The 22235-nt window shown below is 43.1% G+C and overlaps 1 protein-coding gene across 1 annotated transcript in view; it reads left to right on the top strand.

The window, feature by feature from the left end:
- The first annotated feature begins 3329 nt into the window (after window positions 1–3329).
- The window catches only part of POLD1 (DNA polymerase delta 1, catalytic subunit), a 75591-nt gene continuing 56685 nt past the window's right edge, over window positions 3330–22235 (top strand). Inside the window, exons 1-9 of the mRNA XM_069948006.1 lie at window positions 3330–3524; window positions 10608–10811; window positions 11930–12040; window positions 15799–15939; window positions 16821–16946; window positions 18160–18328; window positions 18948–19062; window positions 19145–19274; window positions 19492–19658. Coding sequence (XP_069804107.1) covers window positions 10619–10811; window positions 11930–12040; window positions 15799–15939; window positions 16821–16946; window positions 18160–18328; window positions 18948–19062; window positions 19145–19274; window positions 19492–19658 — 1152 coding nt within the window. The 5' untranslated portion in view covers window positions 3330–3524; window positions 10608–10618. The remainder of the gene's footprint in view (window positions 3525–10607; window positions 10812–11929; window positions 12041–15798; window positions 15940–16820; window positions 16947–18159; window positions 18329–18947; window positions 19063–19144; window positions 19275–19491; window positions 19659–22235) is intronic.

Below are 22235 nucleotides of genomic sequence, written 5' to 3'. Positions count from 1 at the left end.
CTCATTGTGAGTTATCCTTTTGACTAATGCTGCGATTACACGAAACGATAATCGGCCCGATCGTACGATTAACGATGTCGGAGTAACGATTTTTTTTCATAACGATCAGCGTTTAAACGGTACGATATATCGTACGGAAAATTCGTTTTGCGATCGCTTAAGCCTATCTCACACATTGGTTAAATCGGCGAATGACTGTTCACAGGGAACGATCTGCGAATTTTTTGCAACGACGATTTGAGAACATGTTCAAAGATCAAAATGAACGATTTCTCGCTCGTCGTTTGATCGTTCGCTGCGTTTACACGTACGATTATCGATCGAATTCAATCGTTATCGCGCAAATTCGCACGATAATCGTTACGTGTAAACGCACCATAAGCGCCTATCATTCACTGTCATTCGCTAAAGGAGCGCTATATGTTATAACATGGTATCTCTACTTATATACTGATCTGGGGCCCCTCTATGACCTCTAGACAGGGGTTATATACTGAATATAATGTGCAGGTCTCCTCGTATCCGCTCTCTCTGTAGTGCCGGCTCCTCTTGGCTCCTCTTCCCTGGGATTTACTAGTCTAGAACTTTTCCTCCTCTCCATTCTCCCGCTTGCCGGCTGATTTGCATACATAATTGCGGTACTTTTATGTCTCACAATTGCATCTTTCAGCTTTTCTTTATCATTTATACCCCGGTCACTATTTCTCCTTCTGACACTTATTTGGTACACTGTACTTATTGCCGTGGTAACAAAAAGAGGAACTTCTAGAATTTTCAGATTTTTATTTCCTGCTCATTAATAAATAAATTTAAAAAATTAACCCTATCCGCCTGTGGTCTCTGTTGTACATGGGAAGAGCCTGCACCGAATCTCCGTTTCTGGATCATGTGCAAATGACTGTCCCTTGCATTACAGAAAGTGATAGATACGGTAATACATGATTTTAAGTGTACCTGTCCTGATGGCCGCTGGTGTCAGAAAGTTATATAGATTTGTAATTTACTTCTATTAAAAAATCTCAAGTCTTCCAGTACTTATCAGCTGCTGTATGTCCTGCAGGAAGTGGTGTATTTTTTTCAGTCTGGACAGCAGGAGAGGATTTCTATAAGCATTTGCTTCTGCTCTGGGCAGATGTTGACATGGAAAGAGATGGCAGCAGAGAGCACTGTGGCAGCCATACAGCAGCTGATAGGTTCTTTGCTCCAGCACATCTGTGCCCCATTATAGTAATAACGGCCCTCTGTGTGTCCATTTAATAAGTTGGTCCCATGTGTGCTCCCATATTGTAGTTAGATCCCATATAGTAATAGGCCTTCCCTGTGCTGTGTCCCTATACACTATTAGCCCGCCAATCTGTGCCCCTTAGGGTAAATTCACACGGGCAAACCGCTGCGAGTTTCCCGCAAAAAATCGCATCTAATCCGCAATGACAAAACCAAACGTTACAAACACGCTGGGAGTTGAGTTTGCCATTGACTTACATGACAAACATTCTCGCAGCGTTTTAATCTGAGGATTTATCGCAATCGTTAAACTCGCGGCAGATCCGCCCATGTGAATTTACCCTTATAGTAGTTTGGCCCTTAAGTAGTTAAAACCTTTTTCCCAACCCCTCACATGCTATTAGGCCCCCTCTGTGCCTTAATATAGTATAGTCCCCAACGTGCCTCCATATGGTATAGGTCCCCCTTTGCAGTGTGACCCATATAGTATATTCCCCTCTACAGCACACCTCATATAGTATAGCTTATCCGCAGCAGAAAATCCGCTGCGATGTGTGTGTGTGTGAAGCTACCCTAAAGGTTTTTTTCGACAAAAAAAAAAATTCTTTCAACACAACTGGTCCCACTAAGTGCTTGAAATTAGTCATTTATGTCTATTGCAAATCCCCATAGAAAACCTCTCCTGCTCTCCAGACTGGAAAGAATATACCACGTCCAGCAAGACATACAGCAGCTGCTAAGTACTGGAAGACTGGAGATGTTTTAATAGAAGTAAAATAGAAATCTCTGGCACTTTCTGGCACCAGTTGAATTGACACAAAACTTTTTTTTTGGGGGGGGGGGGGGGGTGAACTACACTTTTAAGATTGGGACAAAAGCAGAAATCCAGGTGATTCCAATGGAATAGGGGTCTGGCCTCTGGGACCCCCACTGATCGCTGGAAAATAGAGGTCACCTTGAATGCCCTCATGCTCAGCCTTTGCCTGTCTATGGGTCTTCTGAACATAGCTTGGTTCAGTACTCGGCTCCCATAGAGTGAATGAGGCAACGGTTAAAGGGGTTGTCCAGCGAAAATCTTTTCTTTCAAATCAATTGGTTTCAGAAAGTTATACAAATTTGTAATTTACTTCAATTTTTTAAAAAAATCTCCTGTGTTCCCATCTGCTGTATGTCCTGCAGGAAATGTTCTTTTCAGTCTGACACAGTGCTCTCTGCTGCCACCTTGGTCCATGTCAGGAATTGTCTAGACTCCAGCTTCAGCAAATTCCCATAGACAACCTCTCCTGCTCTGGACAGTTCCTGTCTCAGTCAGAAAATATTGCACCACTTCCTGCAGGACTTACAGCGGCTGATAAGTACTGGAGGATTCGAGATTTTTAAATAGAAGTAAATTACAAATCTATATAATTTTCAGAAACCAATTCATTTGAAAGAAAAAGATTTTCGCTGGATAACCCCATTAAGCATGCTCTATATGGTTTGGTGGGGACACTAGACCTCAGTCCTTTAGATTTGTGGGGGTGCCAGAGGTCAGACCCCCAATACTGACAGAGAACAGGGGTGCAGGAACAGGAAAAAGTGAGATCTCTGGGGGAGGGAGAGATTTCTCCTCTCATGAATGGTCTTTCCTCAGTTGTTTTCTGGGAATGTGAATCCTCTGCATGCTGGAAGTTTTAGTGCATCACCAACTGGAGACATCAGATGATGTCTGTACTATACACCAAATATATATATATATATACAGGCAGTATAGATAGGCATAGGGAGTCCAGGCTACCAAAGCTGATGGCTGTCAGGGCATGCTGGGAGGTGTAGTGCAGTGGTCCTCACACCCCCATCATCACCATCTCATACGTCCTAACACAGATTGATATGAACTTTGCCTTTAATCTACTATGATCTTAGAATGCTGCTTGCTTCCTGCTACCCCAGAGACTGTCACGCTGCAAAAACAAGTCACAGCTGCGCCACAACCCTGCAGCGTCATCACTCCACGGCCAGAGGGCGCTGTGCGGAGCTCCAAATACCGGCGATGCGTTCTTCCACACACAACATGGCGGCACGTTACGTGTCTGTACAGTGTATATTAGTGTTCGCCACACACAACATGGCGGCACGTTACGTGTATGTACAGTGTATATTAGTGTTCGCCACACACAACATGGCCGCAAAATCCTTCATCCACTGAAAGAGTCCTATCAGCGTCCTGCTTCCATGACAACGGCGACAGATTGGGGAGGAGCCGGCTGCAGGAAGAGGAGACTTTGGCGGGAGAGTGGGAACGTCTTGCTGCAAGGGAAGTGAGTACGGAGTGTGGTGTCTCCATGTGAGGGTCCTGGTATACATAAGTATATAGGAGCGGCCTTATATAGAGTGTGGTGTCTCCATGTGAGCTGTATACATCAGAGTCTATAGGACCGGCCTTATATAGAGTGGGAGCTGGAGGAAGAGTGGCCTGTATGGCGTGTATATAGGAGTGAGACAGCCCCTATGTACAGTGTGAGCTGGAGGAAGAGTGGTCTTATATACAGGATACATAGTAATAAGACCGGCCTTATATACAGGATACATAGTAATAAGAGTGGCCTTATATACAGGATACATAGTAATAAGACCGGCCTTATATACAGGATACATAGTAATAAGAGTGGCCTTATATACAGGATACATAGTAATAAGAGTGGCCCTATATACAGGATACATAGTAATAAGAGTGGCCTTATATAAAGGATACATAGTAATAAGAATGGCCCTATATACAGGATACATAGTAATAAGAGTGGCCTTATATACAGCATACATAGTAATAAGACCGGCCTTATATACAGGATACATAGTAATAAGACCGGCCTTATATACAGGATACATAGTAATAAGAGTGGCCTTATATACAGGATACATAGTAATAAGAGTGGCCTTATATACAGGATACATAGTAATAAGAGTGGCCTTATATACAGGATACATAGTAATAAGAGTGGCCTTATATACAGGATACATAGTAATAAGAGTGACCTTATACAGGATACATAGTAATAAGAGTGGCCTTATATACAGGATACATAGTAATAAGAGTGGCCTTATATACAGGATACATAGTAATAAGAGTGGCCTTATATACAGGATACATAGTAATAAGACCGGCCTTATATACAGGATACATAGTAATAAGACCGGCCTTATATACAGGATACATAGTAATAAGACCGGCCTTATATACAGGATACATAGTAATAAGACCGGCCTTATATACAGGATACATAGTAATAAGAGTGGCCTTATATACAGGATACATAGTAATAAGAGTGGCCTTATATACAGGATACATAGTAATAAGAGTGGCCTTATATACAGGATACATAGTAATGAGTGGCCTTATATACAGGATACATAGTAATAAGAATGGCCCTATATACAGGATACATAGTAATAAGAGTGGCCTTATATACAGCATACATAGTAATAAGACCGGCCTTATATACAGGATACATAGTAATAAGACCGGCCTTATATACAGGATACATAGTAATAAGAGTGGCCTTATATACAGGATACATAGTAATAAGACCGGCCTTATATACAGGATACATAGTAATAAGACCGGCCTTATATACAGGATACATAGTAATAAGACCGGCCTTATATACAGGATACATAGTAATAAGACCGGCCTTATATACAGGATACATAGTAATAAGACCGGCCTTATATACAGGATACATAGTAATAAGACCGGCCTTATATACAGGATACATAGTAATAAGACCGGCCTTATATACAGGATACATAGTAATAAGACCGGCCTTATATACAGGATACATAGTAATAAGACCGGCCTTATATACAGGATACATAGTAATAAGACCGGCCTTATATACAGGATACATAGTAATAAGACAGCCCCTTATATAGAGTGTGAGCTGGAATAAGAGTGGCCTTATGCAGAGGTATAATACAGCCTCTGTATAGAGTGTACAGTAAATCAGACTGGCCCTGTATACAGCGTGACCTTGAATAACACTGGCTTTATAGAGAGTATATATTGTGTTAAGGCTGGCCTAATATAGAGTGTGTGCTGTAATATGCACCTGTTTACTGTTATAAGCCTGGTGCTTAATCCCTTGTATACTGTAATAATCCTGGCACTATATGCTGTTTGTACTGTAATAAGCCTGCCTGGCAATATATGCCGTGTATACCCTAATAAGCCTGGCGCTATATGCCGTGTATACCCTAATAAGCCTGGCGCTATATGCTGTGTATACCCTAATAAGCCTGGCGCTATATGCTGTGTATACCCTAATAAGCCTGGCGCTAAATGCGTGTTTACCATAATAAGCCTAGTGCTATATGCCGTGTATACCCTAATAAGCCTGGCGCTATATGTCCTGTATACCCTAATAAGCCTGGTGCTATATGTCCTGTATACCCTAATAAGCCTGGTGCTATATGCCATGTATGTCATAATAAGCCTGGCACTATATTCCATGTGTACCGTAATAAACCGAATACTAGAAGCCGAGCACTGTAGGCCGTGTATACTGTAATACGCCTGGACCTATGTGTTGTGTATACTGTAATACACCTGGACTGTACCTATATGCCCTGTATACCTGAACAAGTCTGGCACTATATGTCCTGTATACTGGAATAAGCCTGTCTGTATACTGTAATAGGCCTGTCTGTATACTGTAATAGGCCTGGTGCAATATGTCCTGTATACTGGAATAAGCCTGTCTGTATACTGTAATAAGCCTGGGGCTATATGCCCTGTATACTGGAATAGGCCTGTCTGTATAGTGTAATAGGCCTGGTGCTATATGTCCTGTATACTGGAATAAGCCTGTCTGTATACTGTAATAAGCCTGGGGCTATATGCCCTGTATACTGGAATAGGCCTGTCTGTATACTGTAATAGGCCTGGTGCTATATGTCCTGTATACTGGAATAAGCCTTTCTGTATACTGGAATAAGCCTGTCTGTATACTGGAATAAGCCTGTCTGTATACTGTAATAGGCCTGGTGCTATATGCCCTGTATACTGTAATAGGCCTGGCGTTATATGCCCTGTATACTGTAATAGGCCTGGCGTTATATGTCCTGTATACTGTAATAGGCCTGGCGTTATATGTCCTGTATACTGGAATAAGTCTGTCTGTATACTGTAATAGGCCTGGTGCTATATGCCCTGTATACTGTAATAGGCCTGTCTGTATACTGTAATAGGCCTGGTGCAATATGTTCTGTTTACTGGAATAAGCCTGTCTGTATACTGTAATAGACCTGGTGCTATATGTCCTGTATACTGGAATAAGCCTGTCTGTATACTGTAATAGGCATGGCGCTATATGCCCTGTATACTGGAATAAGCCTGTCTGTATACTGTAATAGGCATGGCGCTATATGCCCTGTATACTGGAATAAGCCTGTCTGTATACTGTAATAGGCCTGGTGCTATATGCCCTGTATACTGGAATAAGCCTGTCTGTATAGTGTAATAGGCCTGGTGCTATATTCCTTGTATACTGTAATAGGCCTGTCTGTATACTGTAATAGGCCTGGTGCTATATGTCCTGTATACTGGAATAAGCCTGTCTGTATACTGTAATAAGAGGAACAGATTGCTGAACTCAGGGAGACCAGCCAAATGACAACACTGCCGGCTGCTAGTGAAAGCGCTCAATGCAGTGAAGTCCTAGGTGCATTGCCCCCTGGGAAACATGAATATGCAAAAGAGGAGCCCGTGGAGCCTCATTGAAGAGTCTCAAAACACAGGACTAGCCAGATATCCCTCCGGGAAGGACCCGGCCAAGGGGCAGCTCCTGTTAGGAAACCACCAAAACCACCATATTAAGTACATACTTGGCTGGGTCCTTCCCGGAGGGATATCTGGCTAGTCCTGTGTTTTGAGACTCTTCAATGAGGCTCCACGGGCTCCTCTTATGCATATTCATGTATACTGTAATAGGCCTGGTGCTATATGCCCTGTATGCTGGAATAAGCCTGTCTGTATACTGTAATAGGCCTGTCTGTATACTGTAATTGGCCTGGCGCTATATGCCCTGTATACTGGAATAAGCCTGTCGGTATACTGTAATATGCAAAAGAACACTGCAGAGACACCATCACATGTCTCGACGTCAGTGAACTAGCCAGACCTTCCCTCCGGGAAGGAACAACCAAGCCAAAGGCGTTCTCCAGTCAAGGAAAACACCTCAGCAAGGTATCCATCCACAGACAGCTGTTTCGGGGTTTTTGCCCCTCATCAGTGTGGAGTAGGTTTCTGGCTAGTGGAAGCAATGACTAGTAAGTGCATGCAAAAGGACGCTGGTTGACCTCAGGGAGATCAACCAAAACACCGCAGAGACACCATCACGTGTCTCAACGTCAGTGTATTCTAGAACATTGCCCCCTGGGAAATCAAATATGCAAAAGAACACTCCAGAGACACCATCACATGTCTCGACGTCAGTGAACTAGCCAGACCTTCCCTGTCTGTGGATGGATACCTTGCTGAGGTGGTTTCCTTGACTGGAGAACGCCTTTGGCTTGGTTGTTCCTTCCCGGAGGGAAGGTCTGGCTAGTTCACTGACGTCGAGACATGTGATGGTGTCTCTGCAGTGTTCTTTTGCATATTTGATTTCCCAGGGGGCAATGTTCTAGAATACACTGACGTTGAGACACGTGATGGTGTCTCTCCGGTGTTTTGGTTGATCTCCCTGAGGTCAACCAGCGTCCTGTATACTGTAATAGGCCTGGTGCTATATGTCCTGTATACTGGAATAACACACTATCACTGAAAACATGTAGATCTAAAACTTAATAAATTTTATTAGGTATACATTAAAAACGTGGTCCACAATAAATAATTACCATATAGGTCAATCAATTTGAAACAAAACGGCACTAAACCAAAAATCCATAGTGTGTTTCACAGATCGTGAGATGACACCTCATACCCCTACCAACAAGTATATATGTCTTGCATAGTAAGTGGTGGCACCTATCTGCCACTCCAGTCTCTACGCGTTTCTCACCTCTGGGATCATCAGGAGACCAAACAGCAACAAGCAAATAAATGGGGTCAAGACTACCACTAATCCAACATGTCACTCTGGACAATAAAATATAGATAGTGGGAAAGCACTGACAAATTCCTACTTTACCCTGTGGTGTCAAAAACATACACAACTCAATCAGATAAAGAGTGTCATAATGGACAAACAGTGCAGTAATAAAACAGGCTCACAGAGAGCCACTCACGATCCCCACGACCAGATGTACGGTCTCGTATAGTATAGTAGTGCCGAGGACGCTGCTGATAGAGCCCGCCCCTTTATTTGTACGAGCAATTCGCGCCACCGGCAAACCAGTCCCGCCCCCCTCCCCAGATTACATCCTTAATGCCTGCGTATCAGCCTGGAACGCAGCGCTACATACGCTCGGTGCGTGCGTGTCAGCCTGGAACGCATCACCGAGCGCGCATCACGTGATGCAGTGATCACGTGCTGATCGCGCCCCACGCCCATCGACAGCCTACAGGGCTGCACCGGCAAAGATCACGCCCCCTACAGACGCTTTTAACCAGTTCATCCCTCCATTATGCCTCAGTGTCCCAGACCACCTTGGCATATTGATCGCATATTGTGAAGGAGCACATAACAATACACCTATGGATTATCTTATTAATGATAACGATAACAGAGTACCCCGCATGAAATTATCTTGCTGTTTATAATTAACAAGGCAGCCCAATATGGTGAATGTATTCATTCATCTGTAACACCAGTGTTTATAGTGAGCAGATATATGTATAATGTCCTTTGTGTACAGTGGTAATTAATGTTTCTCTCCCTGATTAAGAAATAATAACACAGAAGAGAGAACAGTAATACATGAATAAATACAAGAGCACATCAGTCAGGGTGTGGGAACAGGCAGAGCCATGCAGAAGTTCAGACCAGGATCATATAGAAAAATTAGAATAGTAATAAGGGGGGATGTTTACTATTGGCCAGGGTATAGAACAAATAAATACCAAGCTCTCTCCCAATGGAAGGCTGCTATCTAGCCCTGGGACACCCTACTCTTTCCCCTAGGTCCTAGTCTAACACAGAGCACTCGCCCTAAAAAGGGCGACCCCGTCCGGAACCTGTCCCCACACATCCCTATCACTTACCCTGTACTGAGTGCCATCGGGAGACAAGCAGGCTATCGAGTGGGGGGGGGGAGGGAAAGGAGGGGAGGGGATCCTAAAAATCTGGGACCACACACCAACGAAAAAAAGGGGGTAACACCGGGGCCCATTGGGTAATTGTAATTGTATACTGGAATAAGCCTGTCTGTATACTGTAATAGGCCTGGCGCTATATGCCCTGTATACTGGAATAAGCCTGTCTGTATACTGTAATAGACCTGGTGCTATATGTCCTGTATACTGGAATAAGCCTGGTGCTATATACTGAGTATACTGTTATAAGCCTGGTGCTATATACTGAGTACACTGGAATAAGCCTGGCGCTATGTTCTGTGTATACTGTTATAAGGCTGGTGCTATATACTGAGTACACTGGAATAAGCCTGGCGTTATGTTCTGTGTATACTGTTCTAAGCCTGGCGCTATGTTCTGTGTATACTGTTCTAAGCCTGGCGCTATGTTCTGTGTATACTGTTCTAAGCCTTGCGCTATGTTCTGTGTATACTGTTCTAAGCCTGGCGCTATGTTCTGTGTATACTGTTCTAAGCCTGGCGCTATGTTCTGTGTATACTGTTATAAGCCTGGCGCTATGTTCTGTGTATACTGTTATAAGCCTGGCGCTATGTTCTGTTTATACTGTTATAAGCCTGGCGCTATGTTCTGTGTATACTGTTATAAGGCTGGCGCTATGTTCTGTGTATACTGTTATAAGCCTGGCGCTATGTTCTGTGTATACTGTTATAAGCCTGGCGCTATGTTCTGTGTATACTGTTATAAGCCTGGCGCTATGTTCTGTGTATACTGTTATAAGCCTGGCGCTATGTTCTGTGTATACTGTTATAAGCCTGGCGCTATGTTTTGTGTATACTGTTATAAGCCTGGCGCTATGTTCTGTGTATACTGTTATAAGGCTGGCGCTATGTTCTGTGTATACTGTTATAAGGCTGGCGCTATGTTCTGTGTATACTGTTATAAGCCTGGCGCTATATACTGTTTGTACTGTAATATACAATTCTTTGGCCTTGCTAGTGACCAGACTTCTATCCAATATATGAAGGATCCGGATAGTCATGGTAAACCCCAAAGTGTCTTCTGGCCTCTCCATCGTGGTCCCATGTGGCTGTGAACTCTCGTCATGTTTGTTGCTCTTCATTCATTCATGTCATTCATTCTTTTTCTCCCCCAGAGACGTTAGAGATGGATTTCAAGCGAAAAAAGGCGACACCGGCCGGAGGCTTCTCCTCCTCCCAGACCAAGAAAATGAAGGCAGATTGGGATGAAGACGGGCCGTCCCAGTTTGAGGAGGAGCTGGCCTTTCTAGATGAGGTGGAAGCAGACATGGCCATGGACATGACAGATTCCTACTCCGCTGCAGGCGTCTTACCTGTTGGTAGGAAACTTGTCACATATGCCACATATAAACTTGCCACATATATGCCACTTGTCACATATAAACTTTTCTCTGCTATAAATCTGAGGCCTCCTTTATGGATTCTAACAATATGTTGGAGATTGTGGGCTCGCCTACTGGACATTGCTGTATTGTCACTATAGGATGTCTGGCAAAATGACTGCATTAAAGGGGTTATCCAGCCAAAATGTTATACTGGTGCCAGAAAGTTATACAGATTTGTAATTTACTGCTATTAAAAAGAAATCTCCAGTCTTCTAGTACTTATCAGCTGCTGTATGTCGTTCAGGAAATGGTGTATTCTTTTAAGTCTTACACAGTGCTCTCTGCTGCCATTTCTGTCCATGTCAGGAACTGTCCAGAGAAGGAGCAAATTCACCATAGAAAACCTCTCCTGCTCTGGACAGTTCCTGACATGGACAGAGATGGCAGCAGAGAGCAGTGTGTCAGACTGAAAAGAGTACACCACTTCCTGTAGGACATGCAACAGCTGATAAGTATTGGAAGACTGGAGATTTTTTAAATAGAATAAAATTACAAATCTGTATTACTTTCTGGCACCAGTTGATTTGAAAGTAAAAGACTTGCTGGAGTACCCCTTTAAGATCCTGATGTCCATACCAATGATATTGGATACCTATAATAATGCAGCCGTGTCTCTTATTCATAAAGCCAGCATTACGCAGTTACCCTGGCCTATCTAGTGGTTTAACCTCACATCATTATATACTTCCATTATGTTGTTATATTTCTGTGATGTTATACCATACATATATATATATAATTTATGCAAACACACCTGTTGTATTTGTACATACAGATTTGCACATACAGACATTTGCTCTTACAGATCTCTACAAACTGATCCTATAAGTTTGACTATATATATATATATATATATATATATATATATATATATATATATATATATATACACATACATATACACACAGTATATATGATTATTGCCATTGGTTGAATATTCTGGTATTAATCCAGGTAATTTTGTGTTAACAATATATTCTGAAAATGTGACAATGATGGAAAATTTACATTTATGCAGCGTTACATTTATGCGTCATTATAATTTCTTTCAGATAAACTCTCAGACAACATTTCACCGAAGTGGCTGAGACCTCCGCTTCCCTCCATTGACCCACAGAAGGATTCCTTATGCTTCCATCAGATTGAACTAGACCATTATATTGGTGAGCCGGGAGATTGCTCCTGTAGTGTTTAGATCAGACTTGTCAAACTCAGTCCCTCCAGCTGTTTTAAAAATACAATTCCCATCATGCCTGGACAGCCAAAGCAACAGCTGGAGGGCCTGAGTTTGACACCCCTGGTTTAGATGCACTTTATGTTGTCTGGTTCTTGTAATTGCGTCCTTACATGTTCTGCCTTCATTTTGCAAAATAGTCGAAGAAGTCATTGGTACTGGAATCACTTGGACGGCTTGTAGACAGGCAGATCCTTTATATCTTAGTTGAGCTGCTGTAATGCAATGCATGCTGGGACAGCCCTATTACCCAGGGAATTTATGAGAGTGATATTGGCCTATGTAGTAGTCCCAGCGATCAGTCATTGGACAAGCTAGTGCTTATTCATCGGCATATTGCATCTTTTAAAGCAGGTTTAATAACTAGCCTTTGTAGGCCATATGTCTCCACATATAATTTGCGAACAATGGCCGTTCTGCTCTGTTCACACAATGAATGGCGGTTCTGACAGCCGTACGTTGCATAGAGTTCAATGGTTAATAGAATTGTAGGCACACCCAAACGTGCCCGCAATCCAAATAAGATGAAATTATTTTCCTCCAGCAAATATGATAGTATTGCCCACAGGACCATGTCATACAGCAGCCGTTGTTTATCCAGAATGTGAACATAGCTTTAGAATGCACATCACCAGAACAAGCAGGAGATGGTGGGAGACTTGTTCTCAGCAGGCTTAGCTATATGTGCTGCTGTAGGTAAGGATGGGTTGTAACAGCTGCAGGTATTCGGTTGTACAAGGGGGAAGTTTTATGAGACCTCGGGCAAAGGACAAGTGTAGTAGTTGCTCCTTTGCCCACAGTATGATAAATCTCCCCAAAGATGAGTAGACAATCCATTCTGTAGCAAGTTGGCTATTTCCAAATTGGTTATATCTTGAAACAACCCCTGTCTATATACTCTGCTATAGGGTATATGGAGGTCATAGAGGGGGGGGTCACATCCTCTGCACCCCCTCTCGATAAGCCAGAACTGAGAGTCGCTCTATAAGAACAGCTGAAGCCGTCCTTCTGTTATTTGAATATTATTTCTGAATGGCGCTCATGACTGGTGCATGCAGCCTTCTGTGAAACTTAGTTTACTATGCTTATATACTTAACTAGAGGGAGACTGCACAACCCACCGGGGTGCTGCCTAGGGCATACTTAACACTCAACCACAACTCCAAAGGACAGAAAAGGAGTAAGCCCAGAACAATGCAGGCGCACACCCGTGCGCCTGCAATGTTCTGGGCTTGCTCCTTTTCTGTCCTTTGGAGTTAAGCTGCATTCACACGTTCCGGGAAGTTGTCCGTGCTCACGGACAACTTTACAGCCCATTGCTTTCTATTGGGCTATTCAGATGTTCCGTGATTTCACGGATCCGTGATCCAATCCATTAAAAAATAGGACATGTCATTACTCGGAATGGATGCACGGAAAGGATTCCCCATAGAAGTCAATGAGATGCGTGTTTTTCACGGATGTGACATCCGTGAAAAACACGTTTGTAATGTAATCAATGTAATTTAAAATGCTGTAACACAGATCCATAAAAAAAACGGACACGGATACAAAACGGATGAAAAACGGACTGTTTTGCACGGATCACGGAGGTAGCTGCCGGACCACAATCACGGACCTGGAAAAACACTGAACATGTGAATGCAGCCTTACAGTTTACTATGCTATTACCTTCATTACTCTCATTGTAAGCTGAACTTGGAGACAGGTGTCGGAAATTAACATAACTGCAATAATTAAAACAAAGAAAAAGCAGAAGTCTTTTTCCGATACATTTTAGGATTGTGACTATTTGCTCCATGATTCATATATACATGAGTGAGTCATATTTATTGTGGTGTAGATGGAGAATTCATGTTCTGTCAATATAAGGTGATATTTCCATATTCAGACTTTGTTCACATGTGCTGTTTCTGCTGTTTTTGTCTGCTATTGATTATTTACCATGGGTATTGTGCTTTATCCACATTCACTTGATACAAGAGGTTGGGCCCCCATTAATATCATTTTAAAGGGGTTAGGAAACATTAGAAAAACATCTTCACAGTCTTTCTGTGTCACTTTGTCTTGGTCTTGCATTACACAGACAGACCATTGATATGAATGAGCACTGTGACTGTGTGATGCTTAGCTTCTCCTGTGGGGGTGATGCAGGGCAATTGACCATTGACTTCCATTATTAAAAAAAAACTAATTTTTTGTTTTGTTTAACGTACACAAAAACGTGGTTTGTTAACCATTTAAAAATGTATACGTTAAACGAACTGCAAAAACGCAGTGTGGACCCAGCCTTAAAGAGGACCTGTCACCCCCCGTGCCGGGGTGACAGGCTCCGGACCCCCTGTTAGACCCCCCTATACTTACGTGATTCCGCCGGGTCCCGCTTCCTGAGTCGGCCGGGTCCCGGAGATATCAGCTCCCGAAGCCCGGCGCGCGCGCTGAGAGATGAGTCCGATGCCCATAGAGAATGACGGAGCATCGGACTCCCCATTCATTCTCTATGGGCGCCTGACTCTGCTGTCCGCGCGCGCGCCGGGCTTCGGGAGCTGATATCTCCGGGACCCGGCCGACTCAGGAAGCGGGACCCGGCGGGATCACGTAAGTATAGGGGGGTCTAACAGGGGGTCCGGAGCCTGTCACCCCGGCACGGGGGGTGACAGGTGTCCTTTAAATGACCATAGAATCCTATGATGATCTGAAGCTGGTTCAGATATTGGCTCTGCATCCCTATACCTTGCCTGTATCTGACTGTGTTACTAAAGCCTATTACCACAAGATGTGAAGCCTTATGCCAAGACAAGCGACTATCATGTGTTTGCAGGTAATTACCACTCTTTGGCCCGTGTAAAGAAGGAAGTAGAACAACTGAGATGATTAGCTTGGTTATTATAGGTGCTATGGGGAAGCAGCTTTTGTTTTTGTACGTACCTGTGGCTGTGAATCCTAAAAGAGTTACGGATTGTGGTGTTGCTGGGATGAGGAATTCCCCAGGGATAATCCACACTCCTACACTGGTGCCGGTGAAGTATGAAAGAAAAAAAACAATTCCCCTTTTGGGTATCAGGTACCTGAAGTCCGGCCAACGTCCTGTAATAAATCACAGGTATCTGCTCCAACCCGCTTAGCAATGAGATGGTCAGCACGTAGTGTGTCCGTAAATCACACCAATTAACCTTGTGTTATCATAGGTAATAAATGATCCAATATGACCAATGTGGCCTCTAGTGCAACTCATATAGGGGGTTTTCTGTCCACATTTCCTTGTGTGATGAAAGCCAAAGCCGCACTAGGAAAGCGGAGTCCCCTCTGTTAGTGATGTATAACATATGTACAGGAGGAGTCGCCAAGACCCAATCTGATGAATCGGCTGGCGATTAATTTAGCGTTGTAAAAGTCGTTCCAAGTGTCCTAATTCCCCTGGGATGAGACCGTTCAGATTTTCATCTCATGCACATGAAGGTTTGGTTTATATTCTGAATAGAGAGAGTAGGTGTAAGGATTCTAGTTGATACTTCAACTCAGGGAGGCGTCATACAGCAGCATATAGAGGATCTAGGTGTCAGGAATTTTTCTATGAATTTACATTGTTCACATCCAATCACATTTTACACACTTTAATTTAAATATCTTTCCCCTCATATGATTGTGAGCTCTGTTGCCCAGTACTTAACCATTGATGTCTTGCAGGGACACACATCCCTGGGATGCTTGGTGCTACACAAGGACCTGTTCCCATCATCCGGATGTTTGGGATCACAGCAGATGGGAACAGCGTATGCTGTCATATACACGGCTTTGCCCCATACTTCTATGTACCCTGCCAGCAAGGTATGTGTCCAAAATAATGTGTCTATAAATAAGGGAAATGTATGGATGATCATTAAAGGCAACTTGACACATTGATATTGCTGTTCATTCTGCAGGCAGCACGTTATAAAGCAGGAGGAGCTGCACAGATTATATATTACTTATTTATTTATGTAAATCTTTGCTCATTCTTGACTAAGTAGTCATGTGGGCGGTCCTACTCAGTGATTGACAGCGATCTGTGTATAAGTGCATCCAATGAGAGCTGTCAATCACTGAGGTGCAACTCCTACATGACCAATTAGCCCAGAATGAGCAGAAATTTATATGGATAACTGATGTGTTATATATCGGTTTCTCGGCTCCTCCTGCTTGATAACATGCTATCCTGGAATTTTTCTTACAAAGTTATATATATATAGCTTTGCTCCGGCTCTATACCATGGTGCTTACAGATTGGACAGCAGTTTCAGTGTGATGGGTTCCTTCTAATAGAAGTAAATATATCCTTATATAACTGATGAATTTATACATAGTTATGTATAAGATCACACACAGTGAAGGGTATTTTTACATAATACCACTTACATACAGCAAAATCGGGAGGCAGGCAGGAGGGGGTTAATTATTTCCCCTTTAAAGGGATATTCCCATCTTCAAAAGTATCTATAGGATTGGAGTTTGACTACTCGGATGACCACGAGTGATGAGTGGCGTGTACCAGGTGAGTGCAGCCAGTGCTTCTCAGGCTTCCCTGTAGATAGGCTATAACTTTTGGAGATGGTCATACCCCTTCAACATCTTCGGTATGTGTAAAAATTAGATTTTCATTGTGTTCCTTTTAATTGATAATTTTACACAACATTCTACTGCAACTGTATTGGATTGTTTTTTTTTTTCAGGATTCAAGCAAGAACATCTGAACGACTTCAAGAAGGAACTGAACACTGTGGTGATCAAGGACATGCGTTCTAATAAAGACAACGTCTCTCAAGCAGTGCTGGCTGTTGACATCTGTATGAAAGAGAGTGAGTGACAGTCTCATGAGTCCTGTAGTCTTATTGTCAGTGCTTATTGTCAGTGCTACTACATTTCGGGGTCCGCCCCCTTTCTCATACTTGAGAAAGGGGGCGGACCACGAAATGTAGTAGCACGTTTGGTCGTCATCATACCACCTGAAGAGAGTGAGAGTCTCAGGGAAGGAATGGAGCCGGCCAGCACCGTGGCGTGAACATCTTATACTCCCGATTCCTGCGCACTGTGGTGATGTGTTTTGTTACATTTTTTGTATGAGAAGAATTTTTACATTGCATAAGAAAAAGTAAAAATAAGAGTATCCTTGAAGATAAAAAGGTGTCCTGATTATTCTATTTTTTGATGTAGTCTCCTCTCTATAGTACAGTGTGATACTACATGTCCTGTACTGCTGTGTGTGTCTAGTATCACCTCTCTACAGTGTAGTGTGATACTACATGTCCTGTACTGCTGTGTGTGTCTAGTATCTCCTCTCTACAGTACAGTGTGATACTACATGTCCTGTACTGCTGTGTGTGTCTGGTATCTCCTCTCTACAGTATAGTGTGATACTACATGTCCTGTACTGCTGTGTGTGTCTAGTATCTCCTCTCTACCGTACGGTGTGATACTACATGTCCTGTACTGCTGTGTGTGTCTAGTATCTCCTCTCTACAGTACAGTGTGATACTACATGTCCTGTACTGCTGTGTGTGTCTGGTATCTCCTCTCTACAGTATGGTGTGATACTACATGTCCTGTACTGCTGTGTGTGTCTAGTATCTCCTCTCTACAGTATAGTGCAATACTACTGTGCTGTGCTGCTCTTTACCTGTACCAGGATAAGTTGCACCTTTGGGTACAGGGTGAGGGCGGCTTCATTTTATGTTACTGGGACCCTGTGTGATCTGTGCAGGACCCTGAAAATGCTCCTCTCCTCTACATAGAATGTAATTTACAGCTTCCAGTAGCTCTTTCTGTTTGTAAGGACTTGATTTATCAATAATAGTTATCTGCTTATTTTTCTTTACATCTTAATTTTTTCTAATTTTGGGGTCTTCAGAAGCAATTGCCAGTTTTCCATAGAGTTTCGTCTTCAGGATACAATAGCTTCAACATACAATGGTCATCCTGACACAAATTAATATTGTAACTTGCGGGAACACTCTGTATATGTGTGTGTATATCATTGATGTTTAACATTGCTTTCTCAATTTGTGTCTGTAGATATGTATGGATATCATGGAAAGAGAATTATTCCCTTCCTTAAAATCACTATGGCCTTTCCACGCCTAATCGCACCTGCCAAGCGTCTCCTAGAACAAGGGATACGGTTTGGCAGCTTCCCTATGCAGTGTTATCAAGCCTATGAAGCCAACATTGACTTTGAAATCAGGTATATTAGATAGAAGTGACATGGCTATCCTTTCTGCTTGGCGTTTTCTTTATTGCATATATAAATGTTATCGCTGCATTTGACCTTTTGGTGCTTTTTCTCATCCTTTTTTTTTTTTTTTTTTTTTTTAAATCCATTACATACATGCATACATTACATCCCAGTAAGATGTAATTATATGAAATCCATCATAACCGATCTTTGATTCCAGGCTGGACTCTATACGCATCAGGTTGGTGATTGGGTATAGCTAGAGATGAGCGAACCTCGAGCATGCTCGAGTCGATCCGAACCCGAACTTTCGGTATTGATGAGCGGTGTCTGCTAAACTTGGATAAAGCCCTAAGGCTATGTGGAAAACATGGATATAGTCATTGGCTGTATCCATGTTTTCCAGACAACCTTAGAGCTTTATCCAAGTTCAGCAGCCCCAGCTAATCAAATGCCGAACGTTCGGGTTTGGATCGACTCGAACCCGAACCCGAACCCGACTCGCTCATCTCTAGGTTTAACCAATCATGATAGAAAGTGTATTGCTGCTATATGCAATGTACTCCATTCTATTATCACAGGTAATATTGTTTCGTGATCTTTATTACTCTACATTTCTTGACTCCAGGTTTATGGTTGATAATGATATTGTTGGATGTAACTGGATTGAGCTCCCGGCTGGTAAATATCGTATACGTAAGGAATATGAAGGAGGGGACGTCCGTAAAGATGACCCCAGAAAGGTAGGTGGTGGATATTGGCTTATACACACTATCTGTCCTTGGTATTGGTCTTTCGTCTAATTTGTGTTTGGTCCCAAACCAGGTGTCCCTTTCCCAGCTGGAGGTTGATATAAGTTGGGCAGATCTTATCAGTCATCCCGCTGAAGGGGAGTGGCAGAAGATTGCTCCTCTTCGAGTCCTCAGCTTTGACATTGAATGTGCTGGAAGGAAAGGTAATTGTTCATTTGTCATGTGGGGATCGCCAGACATTGCCTGCTACCATCGGGAAGAATGGATTGGCCATGGTGCACTATAGCTATTAGTTTCACAAAGGATTTATTGCTACAGAGAAATCACTAACAGGGATATCACAGTGTAGTCATAGCTGAAATCTTGAAACAAACAATTGACATGATGATGTGATCCGTATTATATCTTCTACGTACATAGGTGTGTTCCCTGAGCCGGACAAAGATCCTGTCATCCAGATTGCCAATATGGTTCTGCGGCAGGGGGAGAAGGACCCCTTCATACGCAATGTTTTCACCCTGGGTACCTGTGCTAGCATCGTAGGCTCCCAGGTGCTTTGCTTTGAGAAGGAAGCTGCATTGCTCAAGGTACGTTATTTCTATTGCCTCTTTATAGAAGTGCCAAACTGTACTTTGGTCTTGCTTTTTAGGTTTCTAATGTTTTAAGGTATACTGGTTCATGAGTCTTTTCTTATCCCCTATAATTAATTATATGTTGATAATTTTTGGAACCCTAACTATTAAAAATGTGACCCCCTAGTAAAATACACATAGGGGGAGATTTATCAAGATGCCCCGTGGCGTATGCCAAGGAGAGGGCGCAGATTTGTACCTTCTCTCTGATGTACACCAGCTTTATCCGCCACTCACCAGATAGGAGGGCTTGCAGTTGTAATTCATGATGCAAATCTACACCTGACTCCGAGCAGGTGTAGATTTGTGCTGCAATGCCTGCGCCGGGTGCAGGGCTGGCTGGCTTTGCTAAGAGGCATAGGCCTCTTAGTAAGTACGACCGGAGAGAAGGCTCCCCTGTAAATCTTCCCCATAGGGTACATTTTTTGTTTACATGGTGTCAGAAAGTTATATAGATTTGTTAATTACTTCTTATTAAAAAAATCTCACGTCCTCCACTACTTATCAGGTGCTGTATGTCCTGCAGGAAGTGGTGTATTCTCTCCAGTCTGACACTGTGCTTTCTTCTGCCACCTTTGTCTGTGTCAGGAACTGTCCAGAGCAGTAACAAATCCCCATAGAAAACCACTACTGCTCTGGACAGTTCCTGACACGGATCGAGGTGGCAGCAGAAAGCACTGTGTCAGACTGGAAAGAATACACAATTTCCTGTAGGACATACAGCTGCTGATAAGTACTGGAAGACTTGAGATTTTTAAATAGAAGTAAATTACAAATCTGTAGACTTTGTGATGCCAATTGATTTAAAAACTTTTTGTTTCCCACCAGTGTACCCCTTTAATACTAGAATTAGAATAGGCCTGATCAGTGAAGGGGTTAATCATGACCTGTATAGAAGATGATATTGCGTTCAGTTAGCTTTATCAAACCTTACATGAGCGTGAATGCCGTATGGCTTCTGATACATGTGGTTTTGATCCTGTCCCTGTGGGAACCACTGTGTGGTCTGAAGATCTCTTAGGTAAGCCGATTAAAGGGATTCTATTGTTAGACGACATAAGGGAAATTTTGACTCCACTCCGTTCAGAAGTAGAAGCCGCATTCACCGCTATTAGTACCTTTCTGTAATTGTTTGTTTATGCACTTTATGAAATGTTTGCTTAGCGCTATCACAATACACATAGATCACCTTTCACTAATTTATTTTATACCAGAGATTACTTACAAAGAGTTTGCATGGCTTATTGTAAGGAGCAGGAACTCCCCTGTATTGTAACACAGGGCCCCTTACAGAATTATTTCTCTGAATTATTTGAATTTGGGATTCCAGTTACATTTTAAGCCCCTGATCAGAAAAGCCATGCCAAGTCATGAAAAACCACCTGTCCATAGGATGTGAGGGGTATAGCAGCTTTGCTTTAATAATGTGAATTGAGCCGAGCTGCAATACCAGCCACAACCTGTGCATAAGTGTGGAGCTGTGTCTTTAATCTTGTACAACTTCTTAAAACTGGGGCTATATGGCAGCATGTGGCAGTTGACTAGCATGGTTGCAGTGTTTCATTGTGTGAAGCAAACCCATAGGCAACCTTGCAACCAAGGGATGGGCGATATGGCCAAAAAATAAAATCTCAATTTTTTTTTTTTTTTTTGGACGATTCTCGATTTAAATCTTGATTTTTTTTCTTTTTGCTCAATAAACAGAACATTTTTCTCCCTGCAGCATCAGATACTATTGTAATGATGTTTGAGACAACAACTATATTGCTTCCTGCTTTAACAGTGCTCCCCTGTGCCCCATGTAGTAGACAAGCCCATTGTGGGCCCCAAATATGTGCCCTATGTACTCTGTGCCCCCATATAGTATAGGAGATCTTCTTTGTGCCTCCATCTAGGTAGGGTGTAGTAGTGGAGGTATAGGGGATGAGGAATGTAGTAGTACAGGTAAAGATGAGGGGTGTGGTAGTACAGGTATAGATGAGGGCTGTATTAGTAGTAGTACAGATGAGGGGATTAGTAGTACAGGTATAGATGAGGGGTGTAGTAGTACAGGAAGAGATGAGGGGTGTAGTATTAGTAGTACAGGAATAGATTAAGAGTGTAGTAGTACAGGAACAGATGAGGGTCAGGGACATAGCCAGGAGCATGGGGCCCCATTAAACCTTGAAAACTTGGTGACTGGGGGTAGTATGGGGCACACTGGGAGGGGAGAGCATGGGGCACACTGGGGGGGGGGGGCATGGGGCAGACCAGGGGGAGCATGGGGCAGACCGGTGCAGGAGGGAACATACCGCTGCTGACCCGCTCCACAGTGGGATGAATATGACCTCCCGGCCGCACATGGAGTTCCCCGATGGAGGCTGCAGGGACTGAAGGATCGGGTTATAGTGTTGCTGCGGTTACTGGAGCTGTACAGCGGGATCAGAGAGCGCAGTGCAGACCCCTGATCCCGCTGTACAGCTCCAGTAACCGCAGCGACACTATAACCCGATCCTTCAGTCCCTGCAGCCTCCTCTGTGGACTTCCATGTGC

Source organism: Dendropsophus ebraccatus, chromosome 12, assembly GCF_027789765.1.
Source record: "Dendropsophus ebraccatus isolate aDenEbr1 chromosome 12, aDenEbr1.pat, whole genome shotgun sequence".
NCBI lineage: Eukaryota > Metazoa > Chordata > Amphibia > Anura > Hylidae > Dendropsophus > Dendropsophus ebraccatus.
The sequence above is the reverse complement of the archived record's forward strand: the minus strand, read 5'-3'. Positions and strand labels throughout refer to the sequence as shown.